Consider the following 23,338-nt stretch of genomic DNA (forward strand, 5'->3'; position numbering starts at 1 on the left):
TGACGGGGATTTCAATATAAATATGAATACTAAAGAAGGAAAAGTATTTTTTGGCATTTTGAAACGCGTTCATATAGGCAGGATTTGAAAACCAGTACGACGACAAACATCAATTGAGACAGTTTTTGCAACCCATGATTTGAAATGTGGCGTTTCAATCTAGAACGAAAAGGCAATTGACCAATGGGTAACCACTGATCGCAATAAGGCAATTACAACTTTTCCTTTTTTTTATTTATTGTAAACTTTTTCTTTTTGTAGTTGTTTTCGAAAATTTTAAACTAAACAACTTTCATTTCTAATGCAATTTCTCTTTCAATTTAAATTACACTTATGTTTGTGAAAATAGCAACATCCTGTAAAGAATAGTAATTCATTGCTAAAATTTCGTCGCATATATTACTGATAGTAGTACAAATAAATAGGCACAATAGTGGTACATTCATAATTGCCTTGTAATTATAATCATTAGCATGTCTTAGCTCTATTTACATTTCATATAAGTTTGATTATTTCTTCATAGCGAAAAAATTTTCCATTGGACACGAAATTTAAATTATATACAATTCTGGAATAATATATAATTAATGAACCATTCCCATTAACTTAAAACTTATTTTAGACTATTTTATTGACCGAAAGTGCTTAAATTAGTTATGTTTTTGTATGTAAATGAAGAGCATTTTTATTTTTTTCTTATCATTAAGAATAAAAGAAATCTGAAATGATTCAGGCAATCAAAACTAAGTTTGAAGATTTTCGTAAACACACATTTTCATGAATATGCAGGTTCAGACTTGTCCAATATGATAAGCATGCATATCGAGCTGTAGCCAGATTATGCCGAATGGTCAAGCAAATTTCTCCGGAAAGCGAAAATCTTCGAGAGATCCTGAGTGCAGATGATACTTTAAGCTACAAAATTTGGCACAAAAATGTACTTTTTCTAAGTAAACATGCTTTTTTTTCAATGGATTTAGAGTAGAAGCCACAATCTGGGAAATACAGTACCTATGATTTGGACCCCTTAAAGTTAATTTTACTTTTTGCGCCATATCTAAAGAAATTTTTAAGCGAATTTTAACATTTTTGCACACAATTATTAAATTTGTTTATCCAAAGATAATTTTTAGAAAAAAATAAATTTTAGTAAGCACTTATTATTTTCAATTCTTTTATTAAATAATGGCTGAAAAAAAAACGTTGAATTGTAAGGAAAAACTACTTTTTATATCGTATATAAGTATGTAATTTTACTTAGCAAAATACATCATTACTCTTACTTGAATAATAGTACTTGAGAAATCAACTTTTAACAAAGTCTAATATTTAAAATTCGATTTTTCAAAAACTATTCAACAGATTTCGCACAAATTTCATATTCTGCCATACAAAATTACGTATTTTAAAATGATGTAAAAAAATGTATGCTTTATAATTCAAATTTTTTTTGATGATTAATTGTTTAAAAAATTATGAATATTTACAAAAAAAACTTTTTTTTGCGCGAAATTATCTTTTTAAAAACAAATTTTATAATTGTGTGCAAAATTTTTCCGATTTCCTTAAAAATTGCTCGAGGTAGGGCAAAATACACAAAAAGTAAAATTCAAATTATGGGGTTCAAACTTTACATTACTTTCCTGACCAAACTATAGGGACTGTCCCAGATTGCGGCTACCCTTTTATATTTTGGGGATCAGAAATCCGAATCCGTTGAAAAAGGGTATGCTTATTCAGAGAAAGTACGTTTTTTGTGTCTTATTTCATAACTTAAAATATTGTCTGCACTGATTAAGCAGCATATTTGAGCTCGTCCCCTCGAACCGTTAAAAATGAGTCGCATGTAAAGATCCGATCATTAGATCAAAAATAAAATTATTCATGTTGATTCTTTTTTGTGCGCACTGTTCAAATATTTTTAATATCATTTGAATATTTGCTGTCCTCTATTTCAAGATGAAATTGGCTGATATGGAAACAAGATTAGAAGCTGCTCGCTTGCTAACATGGAAAGCTGCCATGTTGAAAGATGCTGGACAAAAATTCACAAAGGTATGAAATTAAATAATTTTTATTAATTTATCCCGTATTACTTATACACCAAAACCTAAGATCTTCTTTTGCGGAAATTGAATTCTAAATCGATGTGAAACATATAATTTTTTGAACCAAATATGTACTGTTTTTAAAGTAAAAGTTTAATTTAAAATACAGATTCAGATTTAATGGGAGTACTGATTTTTTTGGTTTTAAAATTTAAAAATCAAGTTTAATCTAAAAACAGAATGTGTCAGAAAATAATTTTTAATTTAATGTTCAAAACAAAGGAGATTGCCATAAAGGTTTGCTTCCAATTGAGACTACACAATTTTAAATCTCGATAGCAATTGGTTTAGTCATATACTGCTATAGGTGCATAAACTTGACTTCTATTAAAAATATCAACAGCGTATAATGAATCACTGCAGATAAACATCGCAATTCTGTAATTTAGTGTAAGGATAAGTTTTGTAAAAGTTGTCAATCTGGTAGAAACTTTATCACCAACCTAATATATATTCTGTAATTTATATTGATAATTTGTACAAATAACGATTCTAAAATGATTAGATTTCTTAATTCATTTTTCTTTTAGGTTCTTTCTGTATTGGGCAGAGGTTTTTTTTATGGTATTTATTCAATAAAGGTGTAAAAACGTTAATTTAAAAAATATGAGAGCAAAATTTAAATATACGTTTTAATTTGGTTAATGAAAATCTTAACTGAAATCCCGTGTGAAACAAGAAAATATTTTACCACATGTTTGTTAAATTCATCTTTTAATATAGATTTATACTCGACGTTCTGTTCAAATTTAACGAATTTTGTTTCAAAAGCTTGTTAACTTAAACTTTTAAATATTTAATCATTTACATCATAATAGATTTCGAAATTCAGAAGTTGTGTAAAATTCAAAACAAAGTATATGCTTCCTTAAAGAAATGTGAAATAAAAAATTTAAAAAGAATTAATGAGATAAAAATTTAAGTGACTAATTAAATCAGTTTGTTCAAAGCCTTTTATGTATATATATATATATATTACATAAAGAACTGACTAGTTGATTCATTGAAATCAAAATATATGACAGAAAAACTGCGTTAATTGTTAATTAATAAATTTTGATTTATGTTTGCTTAACATGCCATTTTAATTTAGGAAAAGGTTGAGTTTTTGCTGTTAGAAATATCATAGCTGTTTTTCCCCCCTATTCTTTTATAGAAATAATTTATTTTGTATGAGATTTCATGTCCAAAAATTCTGTTTATCATACAATTTTCGATGGTTTTCATTGAATATACTTGATTCAATATTATGTTCTACTTTTTAATTATTTGTTACATTAAAAGCAGAATATTGATGACTCGGTTTGAATCTCCGGAAAATTTACTTATTGAGTATATTCCTTTGACTCAATAATGTTCAGCATATATTTTTGTTTTATCAATAGAAACATTTATAAGTGAAATATTATATTACAGGAAACTTCCACAGAAAACTTTCTGCTTTTGGGACTTTCGTAACTTTCCTAAATACTGATTTTGATTCAGTAGTGTTCAGTACTTGTATCGTCTTTACCAGTACTAAATGTAACATTCATAAAAAGCTGTCTATCTGTCATACTACCTTTGAAACAACAACATTTGCTACTTTCCTATGATCCAGTAGTGTTAATTTATTTATTTTAATTGTTAAGGAAATATTATTTTTCAGGAAGCTGCAATGGCTAAACTTACAGCTTCTGAGACTGCAACATTTGTGGCACATCAGGTAATATGTTCAGGACATATACATATATATATATATATATTAAAAGAAATTGTATAATTACAAATTGATATTTTTATTTCGGAATAATGCTGTATTTTGTACAAAATACAAATGTGCTAATTCACTTTTTTTTAAGCTTGTGAATAGCTGTGAAGAGTTGCTCTAAAATTAAATTTCTGTTTTTTAAAAATGACCTTATTCTAAGAGTTTTTTTTCTGCAACGCATACATGCAATAAAAATACTAATAACGATCAAAATACCAAAATGTGTTTTTTTTTCTTTTTTAAATATCTTGTTTATTTAGTTTTTGGCCCTTAGTACAGTTTGGTTTTATAAACTATATTAATGCAGTTGGCCTGAACGAAAAATACAGTATTCATAACTTGTAAATGAAACTTTAATGGAATAAATTTAGTACAATGTAATTTATCCCTTTCTTATTAAAAGTAGAAAGTATTATTCAAACCTTTTAAAGAATTTCATCAAAATATATTGTTCACTTTCCTCAGTCCTATTGTATTCCAAAGCAGAGGAATATAAATTGCTCTTATAATTAAACAAACTTAGTTAGTTTAAACAAAAATAAAACTTGTGCAGTTCAGTAGTGTTATCAAATTTTTAGCATATCTCATTTCAATGCATTAAGTTGTTATTTAGTTTATGTAAGAGTACATAGTTCTGTTATATTGCAACATAGCACCTTTGTCGTACAGATGCAAATACTTTTATCAATTTGTTCTTGATACTAAGCCAAATAATATAATTATTCATAAAAAAAAAAACAAATTCCAAACAAATTAACAGGAGTTATTTTAAGAGCATTTGTTTATTTTAAGCTATTCAAATATTATGTGGTATGGGCTGTGTAACTGACATGCCTGCTGAAAGGCATTACAGAGATGCAAGACTAACAGAAATTTATGAAGGTACAAGTGAAATTCAAAGGATTGTTATTGCAGCGAATCTTACTAAAGAATATAGGCTCAACTAATATTTCCCAAATCATAGAAATGTATTAATTGAAACTAATATTGTTCTAAATATGCCTACATTTTTATTGTTTTAAACGAAATAGATATACCCAATTGTCTTAAATATACTTCGCCTTTATAAATTTGACTAAAGCTCTGATCAATTTATACACTATTTTGAAACAATAAAATATGTTTTTTGCACAATAGTTTCTATTTTATATTTATTAGGATAAACAAAATATTTACAATATATTTTAAAATATTTATAATCATAACACTTCAGAATTTGTAGTTGCATCACTGTCTACTTCTACTTATATGGAGACTATATGATTTCCAGGAACCATGGTCAAACCAAGCACACGAGGTTCTTCTACTGTACTATCATCACCTAATATAAAATTATATGAGTATAAGTTCTTCATAAATAAAATTAGATTAAGAAAAATTGATTATTTCAAGTCAATCTTATTAGCAGTTAGTTAAATGCAATTTATTATAAGAACACCAGCTTTATCCAATCAAACAATCTGCTTTATTTAAGTACATTAATGAGATAAGATAATACAGATTTTACATGACAACATGTATGATTTAGTTTGATAGAAACTACTTTAGGCAAATGCATATCATTGATGCCTTACACGGCAATTCTGTCCTTGAACCCCTAGGCTTGAAATCCTTTTTAGCGATGTTTATAAAGTATTAATAAACTACCAGAATCGAGATTTATGCCTTGGGATCTTTTGTCCTTACTTCGGAAAAATAGGATATCCACAGAAACACCCTTTTGTCTGATTTCTGGTTATAAATTGCTTGGAACAAAAAATTTCTAGGGCTTTAAATAGGGGGGAGGGTCTTGTTAGTATATTTTGGGTCACTCTGTATACTGTGGGAAATTTCCGTTGCGTCACATTGTCGTTAAAGTAATCATCGTTCTATTCTAATTTTGATTTTTTCTCAAAAATTATATATTACAGTCAGACTCCTATTTAACGAACTTCCATTTTACGAATTTCTCCATTTTGCGAATTTTTTTGAGGAGCCAAGAACATTTCGAATTTTCTATTTAACGAACTTTTCATTGAGATCCGCTTTCCCTATTTTCCAAAATATTTCAGAACATTTCAAACTTGTTAACGCATTTTATGGGGGAAATGATCTTGAACTGATTTTTGAAGCCACTGCTTTACGTAATGTTTTACTGCTTTCTCTAAAAGTTATTTTAGAGAAAGCAGTAAAATCTCTTTCTCTTTTTGTTTGGAATTTCAAAAGAAAAACTCAATACAAATTAACAAATTTTATCAGTAGCAATTAAACTTAAGAACGCATTTGGTAATGTATGTTTAAAATTATTTTTATAATATATGCGGCTATAATTTTATACATAAATTTAGCATTTTTTTTTTTTTTTCAGTTTGAAGTGTATGTAGCGTGATAGTGTAACACTGGATAATGTTTTGCTCTTGCCTTCCATGCAAATTTCCTTTGTGGAAAATCTATTCTCTACTATTTATAAAATAAATTGTAGATACTTGTTTACAAGATAAAGGTGCATCAATTACTATTTTAATTATGCCTAGAGTTTACGAATTTAAATTCTTTAATTATCCTAAGTGCTTCAACTAGTCGTATTGTTTAATTTTCTTAATTATTGTAATTGGTTTTATTTTAAAAATAATCGCACATGAACCCGCGAACTCCGAATTTCTGTATCAAAACTTTCGTAAGATATTAAGAAGACAAATTTTTCACCTTCGGAGGTAAACAAAATTTTGTATTAAATCAACTTTCGTTGTGGTTATGGAAAGCATGGAAGGTTTGCACAACTTCTTTGCACAGTAATAAATAATTTTTTAAGAGTTTAATTTTCTTAATTAATGTAATTGGTTTTATTTTATAATTAATCGCACATGAACCCGTTAACTTCGAATTTCTGTATCAAAACTTTCGTAGGACATTAAGAAGACAAATTTTTGACCTTCTGAAGTAAACAAAAGTTTTTATTAAATCAACTTTGGTTGTGGTTATGGAAAACATGGAAGGTTTGCACAGCTTCTTTGCACAGTAATAAATAATTTTTTAAGAGCTAAAGAACTGGGTCAAATCTTCTTACTAAAAGTTAATTTGACCCACTTTGTTCTGAAGGATGAGAATTTAAAGTACCAACATAGCGGCGTCTAAAAAATAATAATTTTGTTTATAGAAACATCAAAGCTAATTGTACTGATGAAAAATAAGAATTCCGAAGCAACAGGGCAAAAATGAAAATCATATTTTGATTCAGTAATTTGAACTGTAAGGAGGAAATATATCTTTATTTATTTATTTAGTTACTTTATTTTTAATTTTTGTTTTGTTTATTTATTTAAATAGTGGACCACTATTCAATTCCCTCTTTGACAGACCCATCTAAATTCTCGATTTGCTTTATTCTGGATGGAATTGAGATAAGAGATGGGATTTTATTTAAATTTTGCTTACTGCTAATAGACAGAATCAACATGTGATTTTGCTTGATAGAGCATTGAAATCAAGTGATCATCAGCTAAATGTTTTAATAAGAAAAAAAAATTCAGACTTTCTGTGTGATCAAATTTTCCATGTTTCCCCTAGATCTGAAATATGTTCCATTTGTTATATTATATTTCGTATACAAAATTCATTTATTTAGTTAGCTTATGATTTTATTATTTATTGATCATACTTGTTTCTATTTTTAGATTTTTGTTGTTGTTATGTGTTTAAAGTTAATAAGGCTTCCAGTTTTTTTTTTAATTAATAAAACTTTCAAATTTTTAAATCTAAGTTGAAACAACTTCTTATGATTGTAAATCGACACTGTTTATGAAATTTTGACAACTTTGTTTCTATTTTAAACGAGTGCATTTAATTTAAAAAAATAAAAACAAATAAAAAATAAATTTGAAAAAAAATAAATAAATGACTGGATAAAATAAAAATAAAAATTTCGTCGTCATTAGAGGGGAACATATCATCTTTTAAACAATTTGAGTATTAAGAAATTATTTAAAAAATATTTAGTATAAAAGGTAAAAAAGTTTTTTGATTCGTTTAAAAGGTAATTTTGTCCCATCACTTGAACTATTTAATATCGGTTCCTAATGATCAGGATTCCTTTTTATTTTACTTTACAATTTTACAAATGATATATATTTAATGCTTTCGTGTGATATGCTGCAGTTTTAAATAGCACTTTAATATATCTAAAAAATGACTGAAATTGTCAATTCAAAAAGCACTTAACTAATACTTTTGAATATGAATTTAAATAACTCCACAAGTTTTGTTTTGCTAACTCATTTTATATTATCGCATTACATAGAACAGACAGTTACGTGTGGGTGTGTGGATGATGTAAGTAAAAGAGGCGTACAAAAATAGCCAATTTAATTTCAGTTAATCTCTTCAATATTATATTTTTTTCAATTCCTCGCAAAAATGTAGCAAAAAAGGTGAGCAAATTAATTGTCGCACGCAAATTAATGTTAAGTAAGAACGAAACAAAAGTGATATCGAAATATGCTGAATCACTAATGAGACAGGCCGAATGAAAGACATCGAAATCAATTTAATTGAATAGTAAAACTAGAAGGTGTTTCTAAAGTTCGGAAATCTATCTGGCTTTATCTTTTATTCTCAAAAAATTTATCAGGAGCAATTCATTTGATTTCAATATGCTTTTTTTATTGATTAAATACTAAAGATTAACAGATATTTGTCTTTTAAAACAGTTAATTCTATAATAAAAATAATTATTCTATAATTGTAATTTTCTAAGACTAATTGTTAATTGATATAAGGCTTTAGTGGGTTCCATTGATATATTGAATGCCCGGGATTCCCGGGGTTGTAGCTCTTTCATATCCTAACCACTGTAACACCATCACGAGCAGTGCTGATACTTCAAACCAGTATTACATTTGTTTTCTCTGATATTTAAAAGACCCTTTCATAAATCGTTAAAATTAAGAGCCAAAAATTTACACAAATTTTTATTCTTGCACAAAAATTTAACAAATGCGCTTAAAACAATTAAAAATAAAGCAAAAATAATGAAGAAATATTTTTGATATAAACATCAATTGAATAATATCAGCTTACGAAATGTTATAATTTTTTTAATAATTTTTTTTAAATTTTTTTTTACAAACAATACTAATATAGCGGCTTTCACCTGTTCGCTTCAGGGTGTAGGGCCTAGAAGAAGAATAAAAGAATATTTGTACACTACATGCGATTGAAAAAAAATTGCTTCGATTATAATTAGGGATAGGGAGGTATTAAACAGCACAGTGGGTGTGGGTGCATTCATTTTTATCCTTGTAGCGATTAATTGCTTTTCTATCCTCTGTATTGTTTTTTTAGTCGACGTGACTTATTTTTTTTTACAAATACATCATTGCTGATTGATTATAATTTATTTTTATCTAATACGTCAAAAAAAAAGAGAAAGAGAAAATTTACCGATTGAGAATTGTACCAAAATCAGGAATATATATTAAAAAAAAATTTTCTTCAAAAAATACATAATTTTTATGTAAATGAAATGTAAGGTATTAATTTCTATTTCTAAATTCATAGCATCAAAATATTTCTTTAGATATACAGAAGAAAATAAATGAATTAGATATACTTAGTTTAATTGCATTGCTCTATAAAAATAATTTATCTGCAAAATTGATTTTTTAAATAAGTGTAGAAGTCAAAGTGTAGGAAAATAGCCATATTTCCAAGATTGGATTTGATATTCAATTCTAAGGTTCATTTGCAGTATTTATGTCTAAATAGTTAGTGCGGAAGTAGTAGAACACAAAATAACGCACGAGGAAAAAATTACATTTCTCTCTCTCAAAAAAAAAAAATAATTTTTTTTGGTAATAAAACCAAAATATATGGTATTTAAACCATTCTTTTGGTAATTTTTCCGTTCGCATTGCGACAGTTTATCGAAAATTCTGGTTTCAAAAACTATAGCTCTTATTATTACACATTTAATAAAAGTGCAAAACAAAAAAATAAAATTAACTGAATTAGTGATTATTATGACATGCTCTGTAGCAGCGGTTCCCAATTATTATTTAGGCTTCCCTCTACAGAATCCTAAATAATCAGTTTTCTATCGACGAAAACCCGACATAACGATTAAAGGTTATTAATGTAATTGTGAAAGTTATAACCTAAAAAAGGACTATATTAAAAATATTTAATTAGAGCAGTGTTTCCCAAAGTGTGGTACGCGTACCCCTAGGGGTACGGGAACAGTGTCTTGCAACGAACGAAAATTTCAAACTTTTTTTTATTTAAAAACAAAGCTAGCCATGAAAATGTACGATTACGTATTTTTCTATTGGTTATTTTTTGCAGAGTTAACTGTTAATAATTAGTGGAGTCAACTGCCAGTTGTGATTTCTAACTTATGTGCAATTTTTTTATAGTAAAGATTAGTAATAAATTCTACTTATTTTGATTATTTGAATAAAATATAATTTTTATCCTGTTATCACAGCAGAAACAATGTCCTCCTTCTCATTAATGCAAATAAACTAATTAACACAACTTTCTACCAAGAAAGAAAAATAAACATAGTTTTAAAAAAATGCATTCATTTTTTAATTTGTGGTACACAGCGTTACGAAACATTCAGAAAGGATGCACAAAAGTCATAAGTTTGGGAAACACTGAGAGGAAAGAAAATTTTTCCTCGTTTTATCATTAACATACTTAAGTAAGGTTTAATATCCGACACTTAAATTTGCAGTCCTTGTGAATTATAATTTATTAAAATAATCTATTTCGTAATAAATATAATTATCTTTTTTAATTTCAAGGGCATTTATTTGTTAGCTTAAGATTTGTACATAAAAAATTATTCCTGATTTTTTTTCTCCTTTTTTTGTATATTTGTTTACGACGTAAGTTTCTTTCCATGCATTTAAAAAAAAATATTGCGTATAATTTAGATGTAATGTATTCTACTTTTACTAACTATTGTTGCTTTTCTTAAGAAAAAAAATAAAAATCTAGATTTAGTATGATTTTGCTTAAAAATTTATGTTTAATAAAAAAACACCATTTGTTTTGCTATTAATTTGTTTAAACAGCATCCAAAATGTGTGTTATTTAAACATTACAATGTGTATTATAATGTTTAAATATTAGGAAAAAAGTACTATGTATTCATCAGTAATAATTATTTTTTTAGAACTATATAACCATAAGTTGAAGTTTAACTAGAAATTTCTGAGTGAAACTTCAATTCGATTCATTAATTCATACCATGTTTCTTAAAATAAAATTATTTTAATCATTTTTTTTACTAAGAATGGTGCCTTAAAAGTATAGTATATAATATGCAATAAATGTAAAATTATTACGATTGCCGAACATTTCGAATTAACAGTTGAAACTTAACATTTTCAACACAGCACACTCGAAAAAAGATTCCGTAAGTAAGTGTTTGTTTATGTTTTGTATTGATTTTCTATTTCGTTATTCTTGTTTCTTTAAAGTCTTGATTTACCACTCTTGTATTTGTTTATTCCTGTGTTAACATTCTGCATATTCTATACGCGATTTTTTTTTCGCTTCTACGTACCTGTAAAAATGGAAGAAAGACATAAAGCAGGTGTATCCATCAATTATGAAGAAAAAAAATGACGATAAAAATTTTATGTTGATAGTTGAAACGAAATTTCATAATAACGTAAACGCTTGATATTTTTTGGGGTGATTTTTACCATAGATAGGGCTTCGTGCAAACATGGGTTTCATGCTACCAAAAAATTATTTAGGAACACTCTTCCGATTATCAGGTAAATTAAAAATTCATAGGTATTAAAATTTGTTTTATTTCTCATTTAAATAATAGTAAAATTTTTATCTCATTATTGTAAAATAATGTTCAGAAATGAATGCTATTGTGAAACTCTAAGTTAAGGAAAATCGTCAATAAACTGTCTATAAATAATTTGTAGAATTGATTTACGGTAAGAGCTGTCTAATCATTATCAATTTAAAAACACTTGATATTGATAAACAGAAGCTACTCTAAAATAAGTTTAGAGAAATTAAAGCCTATAAAAAGTGCAGCATTAATTGCTAAGGCCAGTAATCAGTGTTATTTGTTTGTTTGTTTTAATTATCATTTATTTGTGTTTAAATTGAATATCATTATGTTTAAATTACGTCTATTTCAAAAACAACATACGGTATTGTGTCACAACACTTTAAGAGCATGTTTGATTAATTTTAAGAGCGTAATAAAACATATTTGCTTTCAGTGCAAATTTCTAGAAAGGACTTATAGTATGTTTCAATTTGAGCTTTTAAATAAAGTTGTTTAAGTTTGAATAACGGTATGATAAAAAATTACTTAAATTCATCAAAATAAAATACATAATAGGAATTATTAAAAAATAATAGAAAACTAATTAAACAAAGTAAAGATGTCTGAGTTTTTTAATTTTTTTTTTTTATTTAAAAAAAAAAATTTTTTTTTTAGTATCAATGTCAATTGTTGTGTAATGTGTAATTGTGTGTAGTCTTGTAATTTTGAACACTGCAAATTATGTTGGGGAAAGATTACTTTTGAATTTTATAGATATTTCAAGATGAATTAATTTGAAAAACAAATGGCTGAAAAAATTAAGCAAGTTTTAAATATGGAGTCCATCGAGAATTCTTTTAAAGAATACATTTGAAATAAGTATTTGAAGCGAGGTGGTTAAACTTATATTCAAAGTATTTTTTTTAATGATTTTCATATTGATGTACGCGACGAAATAACTTCAAAATTTTGGCCTTTTCTGGCAGTGACCTGAGATAAACTAAAAAATAAATAAATGAATAAATAAATGAAATGAAATAAAACATAACAGGGCCAACTGAAATGGTAAAATCCTTACCATATCCAAGGATACCACACAAACTTTTCTAAAAATCTGGCAAATTAATAAACTTTTTGGCAGAAATGAGTAGGTGAAATCAGCTATCCATATTGCGGAATAAATAAGCTAATCCTTAATTTCTAATTTTCTATATGGCTTTAATTTCTTCTTCCTATCAAAGAATGAAAAAGATTTATTAATTATATTAAATTCAACTGTTTTTTTGAAAAAGTTTCATTGAATATATTTTATGTCATTTAATTTTTATGTGAGTTGAAATAAAGTTGGTGGAGATCTATATTTCTTATTGATTTTTTGCTGGCACTTGGTTATCTGAAAGATACCGATCTCTTAGTGAGAGATTTCTGTATCGGTAGAGCTAATTTAATTGCCAAGTATTGGTGATTTCCAGAAATCGGTAAGGAGAAACTAAAATTCCACAATTAAACCTGTTAACCATCTCCATGCAACCCAGTATGTATTTTTTTCCCTATAATCCAAGTTGAACTACTGAGCAATTTCTTTTAGTGCCTTGGCAATTTCAGTTGGCATGAACAGGTTCCAATATTTTATATTTTGCAACCGTCGTTGAACGTTGAACAGCTGATCCAATTTTTTGATTTACGACTACTAATGTTTAACTACGTAGTCTTGTAATTTTGAACCCAATCCAGAAGATAAGGAAACTCCTGGATGAAGTATTGGATGAAATTTTGCCTTCATGGAGGACTTTTTTGGATGGAACTAACCCGCATTTGCTTTACATGGAGAGGAAGACCGCGAGAGCCTCTCACGGTTAGCCTGATGGCAAGGGGACTCTAACCCATGATCCGTCTACCACTGAGGATATTTTAGGTCAGCACTGTGGTCTTTGCAAGCCGGGTGCGGATTCGTATTGGCCATCCATCGGTGGGATTCGAACCCGGTTCACCTCATTGAAAGGCGAACGCTCTATCACTTTTTAATGTATTTACATAATTATAATTTAAAGTATTTTTATATTATTTTTATCATTAACTTATAATTACTGGCTTGACGGTGATTTCAATATAAATATGAATACTGAAGAAGGAAAAGTATTTTTTGACATCTTGAGGCACGTTCATATAGGCAGGATTTGAAAACCAATACGACGACAAACATCAATTGAGACAGTTTTTGCAACCCATGATTTGAAATGTTGTAGCGTTTCAAACTAGAAAGAAAAAGCATTTGACCAATGGGCAACCAGTGATCGTAGTAACGCAATTGCAACTTTTACCTTTTTTTATTTATTGTTTGACTTTGTCTTTTTGTAGCTGTTTTCTAAAATTTAATACTAAAAAACTTTCATTTCGAATGTAATTGTTTTTGTTTTGTTTTTCAATTTAAATTACACTTATGTTTGTGAAAATAGCAACATCATGTAAGGAATTGTAATTAATTACTAAAACTTCGTCACATATATTACTGATAGTAGTACAAATAAATATGCACAATAGTGGTACATTTATAATTGCTTTTTAATTATAATCATTAGTATGTCTTAGCTCTATTTATATTTCATATGAGTTTGATTATTTCTTCATAGAGAAGAAATTTTCACAAAAATGAGTGTTCACGAAATTTAAATCATATAGAATTCAGGAAAAGTATATAATTAATGAACCATTAACTTAAAACTCATTTTAGACTATTTTATTTACTGAAAGTGCTTAAATTAGTTATGTTTTTTGTATGTAAATGAAGAGCTTAATTTTCAATTACATGGTATTTTTTTCTTATCAATAAGAATAAAAGAAATCTGAAACTTTTAAGATGTAACTTCTTTATTATTGCAACAAAAGGATGCAAAATTCTGCTTATCATATAACTCTTAGGTAAGATATATCCATTGCTATGTAAAATATGGAGACGTTAAAAAATTAGAAATTAAATATATCTCTGAAGAGTGGTTTCTGTTGTCACAGCTTCTAATATTTGTTACTATTTTCACTGTAAAAAAATATTTCAGGGCAACCATTTCTGAAGAAAACAGTAGGCATCAGATCAATCTCAAATGCATACCTTTTGTCCGATACTCACAAAATGCTTCAGAAGACTTCTCGAGAATTTGCTGAAAAAGAACTGCAGGCTGTAGCAGCTATGATTGATGAGAAAAAGATATTTCCTAAAGATCAAGTAATTAGAATCTTTAATTAATTTGTTTCCCCTTATATCATTCATTTCCTTTTGATATGTGCATTAATCGAGATAGAATAGATGATCTTTATGATGTTTTATAACTTTGCATTTTATAAAATTTTGAGTTATATAGATATCTTCACATATCATTAAACTTATCAAATAAATATTGCAATATATACCAATATATACCTGAAACATGTCATCATTACCGTCCTAAAATATTTTTGAAGTGCAAAAGTTTAAGAAATAAAAATATTCACTTAAAGTATTTATAATTAGAAGAAAATTTTATTCTTTCAAAAGCATTAGAACTAAAAATTAACAATTTTATCAATTTTTGTTTTCTTGAGAGTTAATGTTATAGTTAATGTCTAGTATGAAAGATTGTTGTTAATAGAATAGCATTATATAGATCTTTGGTATATAATTATTTTGAGTTTTAATGTAATTTTTATTTTACAATGAATTCGTATTGTTGCGAAGTTTGTAGTTTTGTGATATAATTAGAATTCACTGATAAATTTTATTGTATGTATGTTTACATTTGAATGCCCAATACTAAATTTTAAACTGCAATGTCTATTTTATATTTACGCAGGATGTTCTGCAATAATATTTTTGTCTGTAATAATCATTAATATATATTTTTAAAATTCTGCAAAAAAAATTATGCAGCAAGCATGGTGCACATAAGTTATTCGAAATTATTTATTAAGTGAAAGAAAAAAAATACTTCTAACACTAGAACCAACTCTTGCACATGATTTTAATCCTTTATTCACTCATTTTGACACCAATGTAAAGGATCAGAATATGAAAATGTTCTTGTTCCCTCTAACTTAATCTTCTTTTAATATGTCGTTGCAAACGTGTATAGCTTTTTACTTCCCTTTTTATAAGATTTCCAAATATATGTACTGGAACAGTTGGTACAGAATATCCTGAATATATTTTTGTAGTGTTATATATATCAGGGTTGACAGATATTAGCCTGACCAAAATAAAGCTGGTTAGTTTTTTTAATTATTGTTTTTAAATTTAAGACACTTAAAAAAGATTGGCTAATTTAAAAAATACCAATCCCTATTAGAACTAATATTTTCCAAAATTCTTAATATAAAATGGGTTAAAATTGTCAACTACATTGATGTGATTGTATGTTAGGAACAAATTAGAGCAGTAACTTTTCACTTCTGAAGCAGTTTGGAGCAACAACTTTAACCTTTGAAGCTTTAAAAACAATTCAGTAGAGAACCGATTATACGTAACGATCAGGACCATCTGATTTTTCCGGTTTTCTGAATCCCTACGAAAAGCCGTTTTTTTTATTGTTTATCAAACCCAACTGACCAAAAAATATTTAAAAATAGTTTTAAAAAGAAGAAAAAGCGATAAAGTAATACACATAAGTTTAATAAGATAAAAAGGAAAAAAATTAATTAAATAAAAAATAAATACAAACTTAATATAAATTGAACGATAAAAAGTGAAATTAAAAAAAAAGTATCAGCATTTATTGAAAAAAAAACTCATCCATTTTCTTTTGATGGAAATTTGGTTTTTGTTGTATGAGCAACTGCTGGATCTTATAAATTGACATAATGTGACTAGGGAACAAAATGATTATTACTAGAATAATGGCAAAGTAAACATCTTTTAAAAGATCGAGAGAAAAGAATCCTAAAATCTTAAACAGAAAAAAAAAGATTTTTTTTTTAAATGGACGGAAAATTTATCGAACTACGTTACGGCTTTCTGATTTCCGGATAAGAGGTTCTGTATACTGTAATTTTAAACTATTTGAAGCTAGAATTAGAAATCAACTTTTTTAATGCAACTTAAGTGTGTGATATATGAATAAAGCAAAATTAACTATAATTACCTGTTGTCCAACTTTTTAAGCAAAATATATGAACTGTTTCGGAGAAATTATGAACAGTTTTATGGAAAATGCCTACCGCAGTTTTTGAACTTTGACATGTAAAAAAACTATGTTAATTCAAACTTTAGTAAAATTTATCGATATTATATTCATAACTGGACTCAGACAAGTGAATTTGATCAATATTGGCATTATTTGTATGTAATATTTACGAATAATAAGTCAAAACATACCTTGCACAAAGTAGCCCCCAAATGGGGCTACTTTGTGCAGCGATAGGAATTCAGTTTAATAATCATGTTTTTTGTGAAATATTGATATAAAATTGTTAAAAAAGTTAATTGCTGACATTTTTAAAGGCAAAAACATCAAGATATGTAAAGATATTATTTTGTAAATAATTTTCAGCGTTTAAAAACCATTTTTTTTTTAAGAATTTTTTCTTAAAAAGAATGCTTATTTCAAAACATTTGAGTTTAAGCAAAAGGAAACCATATACATTTTTAAACATTGAAATGGATGAAATTTTAAAAATAATAATTATTACATATTCATTAACATTTATAATATTGTTAAATTTGAACATAACATCCTTGAATGAACATGACAGAACTTGCTCTTCAGTTTCCATCAAAATCAACTGATGTCCTGTAAAATATATTTTTATGTGTTAAATCGTTTGATTAATTCATTAGAAAAATCTTTGTAGAAGAAAAATAATAGTTTACCAGGAAGTTTAACGTGTTTCTTGTGAATTTTATTAAAGATAGTATTTCTGTGGATTTTGTACTTCCGAGAAGCTTCTGCAATCGACATACCACCAGCAACTGCTTGCAAACATTATTGCAGCTTTTCTAAAGTGTAATCACGGTAGTTTCTCGTTCCAGGTATTTTTTTATAACGTCTGACCATTTTTCTGTCGAAAAAAAAACGAATGAAACTTTGCATAAAGTTGCCCCAAAGTGCATTTTTTTTCATTTTCCGTTTATTTGTTATTAATTTTCAAATTTTTTTAACGCTAACATGATATAATTGTTTATTAATATATAAATAAAAAAATTTGCACTTGCGACAATTGTTTTATCAACGTCTTTGCATTTCACAGCTAAAGTTTCCACGCACACTTTTCGACATCCGACGTTCTCGGAAAGCTGTTGACATTGGATGAACGAAACACACTCTGAGATTGTTTTAAAATTCGAAAAAATGTTTGCAGTAATGGAATCCTCAAATTCCACACATTGTCAACGTGAAATAAACATAATACTGAATTGCAGCACTTGAAAAATGCCAAATTCGAATTTGCGCAAAGTAACTCCAGCTGCACAAAGTAGCCCCCGAATGACGGTAATTTACAGAAAATTTAGTACAATTTAAAAAAATAATAAATAATTATTCTGAATTAATTTAGAACATAGTAAGGGTGAATTAGAGTAAGATTGAAGTAGATTTGAAGCAATTTTGGACAAAATTGTCTGGTTTTGAAAGTAAATATGGAGCATCAATTTCATTAATAATTTCATACAATTCCATTATTTAACACATTATTTAACTATTATAACTCCATTATTTAATTATTCTCCACAATTTATACAATTTCATTAATAACATAACTTACTTACCTCAAATTATTTAATTGAATAGTCCTCAATAAATTTAAAATAGCAATATATAAAATTAAAATTTAAATAAAAAAAATTTGCAACTTGAGATTTTTCAGAAAAGGTAAGGCTTTTTTTCAATCCTGATATAAGTATCTTAACTAATCTGTGCCTTAGTGAAATATTTGTGACCCCTAATACACATGATATTTTTTTCTTAGATTCAAATTAATAGTAATTATTATAGAACACACTGTATAAAAAAGTAATTAACATGTTCTTTCCCTTCTACTTTTATGTATATATTAAAGCATAGTTTTCTCTTAAAAGATAAAAAAGTTAGGAGAACTTGGTATGCTTGCCATATCCACACCTGAAAAATATGGAGGTGCTGGTTTAGATTATTTAGCTTATGCAATAACTATGGAGGAAGTATCTAGAGGCTGTGCATCTTGTGGTGTGATCATGGGTGTCAATGATGTAAGTATTAACATTTATTGTGGTTTTAAGTATTATTTTGCAAGATTTGTGAATTTGGTTTTAATTTGCACCAAGATGCCCTCCACGAAGGCTAGGTTGTCACAATGCTTGATCCAGAAGTTTCCTTGTCTTTTTGGTTGGGTTCAGCCTACTAAGGCTATGGAGTGGAACAGTGATAGTCATAAACTCAGAATTTGGTTGGCTGTTCAACACCAGTAATAAAAAATTTAAAAAAAAACAGTTTTTAAAATGAAATATTAGTTGTACCAAAAGTATATAGTTAGGTATAGTCTGTCTATATAAATCTTCTATAAAAATTCAATAGAAATATTCAACGTACCAAAAGTATATTATCTGGCTATGTAAATAAAAAAATAAAAAAAAAATATGGTGGTGCTGCTTTAGATTATTTATCTTATGCAATTGCTATGGAAGAAGCTGTTATTGCAGGATTTTTGAATTTGATTTTCATTTACACCAAAAAGTCCACCACGAAGGCTAGTTTGTTCCAATGCATGATCCAGAAGTTCCCTTGACTTCTTGGTTGAGTTCAGCATTCCAAGATTACAGAGTAGAACAATGATGTACTCGTAAACTCAGAATTTGGTCGGTTGTTCAACGTTAGTTATTAAATAATATTTCCAAATGAAATATTCAATGTACCAAAAATATATAGTTAAGTATAGTCTGCCTGTATAAAGCTTTGTGCTGCCTAGTCTAAAGCCATCTGCTGCTGTCGAAGCAAGAAATAGTTCATATGAAAGAGAGGAGCTTTGAAGTTGACCAAAGAAGCAAAATTCTCTTTCTCTCACCGATCTGAGCCAAAACCTATCTCTCATGTTGACCCAGCATCCCTATTTAAAATAGTTAAAACATCATTAACATGGTCACCGCTGCTACTGTTAATGAATGGTGGGGAGAGTTAGCTTCACATTGACGGACTAGAATATGCAATTTGTTTTGATATCGAAAATGTCTTGTTTTGCTTAAAAAATTGCTAAGTTATTATTTGTTTTAATTGCCTTTCAATTTAACAACATAACTTAAGTTAATATTTAAGGGAACACTATTCTGTTGAAGAAAGGTTTTCATTGCTAATTCTTCATCTCCATTATTAGTAAGCTATAATTTAAAGTTTAGAGAAAAAAAATTAGTTCTGGTTAACTTAGAAAAAACCACGGAGTTTCAAACGTTGAAAAAATGTTTTTGTAATATTAAAATGCAAACAAATTATTGGGGAAGGGCTTACCTATAGCGTAATCCAATCATAATTTGTTTTCATTTCAATATTTTGGAAACATTTGAAACTCCATGGCTTTCCTGGACTCGCTTTTTCTATACTATAAATTATTTATATGGGTGAAAGAGAATTTGCCATGAATGACTTATCCCATTGTTTGGCATCCTCTTAAGTGCACTGGATTTAAAACATTTCTATTTAGTAAAGAGAACATATAAAACAAATGAATTTGCAAATTATTCAGAAAAAAAAATCCTTAATTAGAATATTCCACTTATTTTTGTGCAAAAAATTTTTTTTATGTAAAAATTGAACAGATTGTAAGATATTGCTGTGAATAACTTAAATGCTAAATTAGTATTTTAATTACTGGGTATAATATCCTTGCATCATATTAATAATATTATATTTTCAAGAGTAATATATTTCAAATGTAAGTCAAAAAAAAAATTTATATTTTAAAATCATTCAAATTATTAAATATAACCATGAATAACTTAAAAACAAAACGTGTATTGTAAATTAAATAATTTCTATCTAATCATTTTTGAGTTCCATTATAACAAAAGAAAAATTAATTTGAAATTCTCCTGGTTTAAATATTAATATGTTTTGCTAATATATTATTAATATTCTACATTTTATTAAAGTTTTTCGTTTTTCTTTTAAAATTTTTCAAATTGTAGGGTGTAAATGTAAAAAAATCCTTAATGTGAAATAAGTATCCTGAATAAAAAAATAAATTAAACTCTATAATTTTGTACTATGCTATAATACTGTACTTATTTTATTGGCTAAATAGTAAAATGTAACTTTTACAGTTCTGTCACTTAAAGGCAAAATTATGATGGTAAATAGAAGCGGGTATGTTTACATATCAGTACCTATCTATAGTGGTGAACTGAACTTGCCTAGGTCAACTAAACTTGCCTGATATTTCAGCTATACTAAACTATTTCATTTACAATAGTATTATTTGTTTTAAGTATACTAAATTGTTTCTTATTTCCAGCTATTAAAACTAGTTTAGGTAGCCTAATATAGCTCACTCAACAGCACAGTGATTGTGTGTTTCCTCTTAATATATTGTGTATAATATGTACTATAGGGAAAACACAGGGAATTTTTTTTCTCCAGATTTGAGTGGTGACCCTGAAATAAGACTTATGTGTTACTGTGTAGGAATCAGGGCCGGATTTACGTATAAGCTAAATAAGCTGTAGCTTGGGGAACCCGAGATGACAAGGGCCCCCAGATCCTACTTTCCCCCTCTTTTTTTAAAGTTTCAATCGGAGCTGGGGTTCTCAGAACCCCAAAGTGCATTTTTTTTTCTTTTTTGCATTGCCGGACATAATAAATATAAATAAATGACGGAATAAAGCAAAAAACTTCGTTGTCATTAGTAGGGAACATATCATCTTTCAAGCAATTTGAGTATTAATAATTTGCTTATAAATAAAGAATTTTTTAGTTTAAAAGGTAATTCGATCATCAGATTATTTAATATCTGTTTCTAATGATCAGGATTCCCTTTTATTTTACTTTAAAATTGTACAAATGATATATTTAATGCTTTCATGTGATATGCAGCAGTTTTAAATAGCACTTTAAAATATCTAAAAAAGGACAGAAATTGTCAGATCAAAAAAATTAATGAAAAAGAAAAAAAATTAACTAATACTTTTGAATAAGAATTGAAATAACTATACACGTTTATTTTGCTACCTATTTCTATATAGCATTATTTAGAGTAGACAGTTGCGTGTGGGTGTGATGATGACGTAATAAAAGAGGCATGCAAAAAAAAGCAGATTTCGCTTCAGTTAAATACCTCAATATCATATTTTTAAACTCCTCGAAAATGTAGTAAAAGAGGTATACAAATTAATTGTCGCAAACGAATTAATATTAAGTAAGAACGAAACAAAAATGATATCGAAATATGCTGAATCACTAATGAGACCGGGATGAAAGACATCCAAACCTATTTGATTGAATGGTATAACTAGAAGGTGTTTAAAAAATTCTGAAATCTACCAGGCTTTAATTTTTTTTTCTGTCACAAACTTTATCAGTAATTAAAAATAATAAATTCGTTAGATTTCAATATTGGTTCTGTTTTTTCGTTGATTAAATGTTAAACATTAACAGATATTTGTCTTTTAAAGCATTCCATTCTATAATAAAATAATTATTCTACAATTGTAATAATCTAAAACTAATTGCTAATTGATATAAAGCTTTAGTGTGTTCCATTGATATGCTGAATGCTCGTTTTGGCTGGATGCCCGGGACAGTTGCTCTTTCACATCCTAGCCACTATACACCATCAAGAGCTGAGCTGATACTTTAAACCCGTATGACATTTATTCTCTCTAATATTTAATACACCCTTTAATAAATCCTTAAAAATATAAGCAAAAAATTTAAATGACAATTTTTTTTCTAGCACTAAAATTTAACAAATGTACTTAAAATAATTAAAAAGAAAGCAAAAATAATGAAGAAATATTTTCAATATAAACATCAATTAAATAATATCAGCTTACGAAATGCTCTTTCTATTTTTACAAACAGTATTCATATAACGGCCCTCACCCGTTCCAGGGACTGCTGGATTTTATTCAAAATGACAAGGCTTCGGAGTTGAATATTAGTACTCGTAAACTCGAAATCGGGTCGGCTGTGCAATGACTGCTATAAAATGAACTAATAAATTTGGCCGGGATAGCCTGGTTGATAGGGCATTGGACTTGTGGTCGTGAGAATGGGAGTTTGAATCCAGCCAGCAGAAGAATACCCATGTATAAAATCGTGACTGGTGCATGTGAAACCTGTCGGGGTCACAAAGTCTTCCAAGTTCTCATAACAAATAAATACCTCTGGGAACTAACCTATTAGTTCCCTTGTCTTCTTTATTGGGTTAAAAATGACAAGGCTACGGAGTTGAATATTAGTAGTCGTAAACTCGAAATCGAGTCGGCTGTGCAATGACTGTTATAAAATGAACTAATAAATTTGGCCGGGATAGCCTGGTTGATAGGGCATTGGACTTGTGGTCGTGAGAATGGGAGTTTGAATCCAGCCGGCAGAAGAATACCCATGTATAAAATCGTAACTGGTGCATATGAAACCTGACGGGGTCACAAAGTCTTCCAAGTTCTCATAACAAATAAATACCTCTGGGTACTAACCTATCAGTTCCCTTGTCTTCTGGATTGGGTTCAAAATGACAAGACTACGGAGTTGAATATTAGTAGTCGTAAACTCG

The 23,338-nt window shown here is 27.7% G+C and overlaps 1 protein-coding gene across 5 annotated transcripts in view; it reads left to right on the forward strand.

The window, feature by feature from the left end:
• The window catches only part of LOC107437409 (short-chain specific acyl-CoA dehydrogenase, mitochondrial-like), a 119,288-nt gene that overhangs the window by 54,514 nt on the left and 41,436 nt on the right, over window positions 1-23,338 (forward strand). The window contains exons 2-5 of one of the 5 annotated variants that reach the window (XM_087168989.1): window positions 1,960-2,055; window positions 3,757-3,813; window positions 14,692-14,858; window positions 18,678-18,827. In XM_087168989.1, the coding sequence (XP_087025115.1) occupies window positions 14,766-14,858; window positions 18,678-18,827 (243 nt within the window). In that variant the 5' untranslated portion in view covers window positions 1,960-2,055; window positions 3,757-3,813; window positions 14,692-14,765. Of the gene's footprint in view, window positions 1-1,959; window positions 2,056-3,756; window positions 3,814-6,916; window positions 7,087-11,496; window positions 11,625-14,691; window positions 14,859-18,677; window positions 18,828-23,338 lie in introns of those variants that run through there. The other 4 variants (XM_087168988.1, XM_087168990.1, XM_087168986.1 and 1 more) reach the window with 4 other exon arrangements.

Source organism: Parasteatoda tepidariorum, chromosome 8 (assembly GCF_982258835.1).
Source record: "Parasteatoda tepidariorum strain Cologne lab strain chromosome 8, Ptep-v5.0, whole genome shotgun sequence".
NCBI lineage: Eukaryota > Metazoa > Arthropoda > Arachnida > Araneae > Theridiidae > Parasteatoda > Parasteatoda tepidariorum.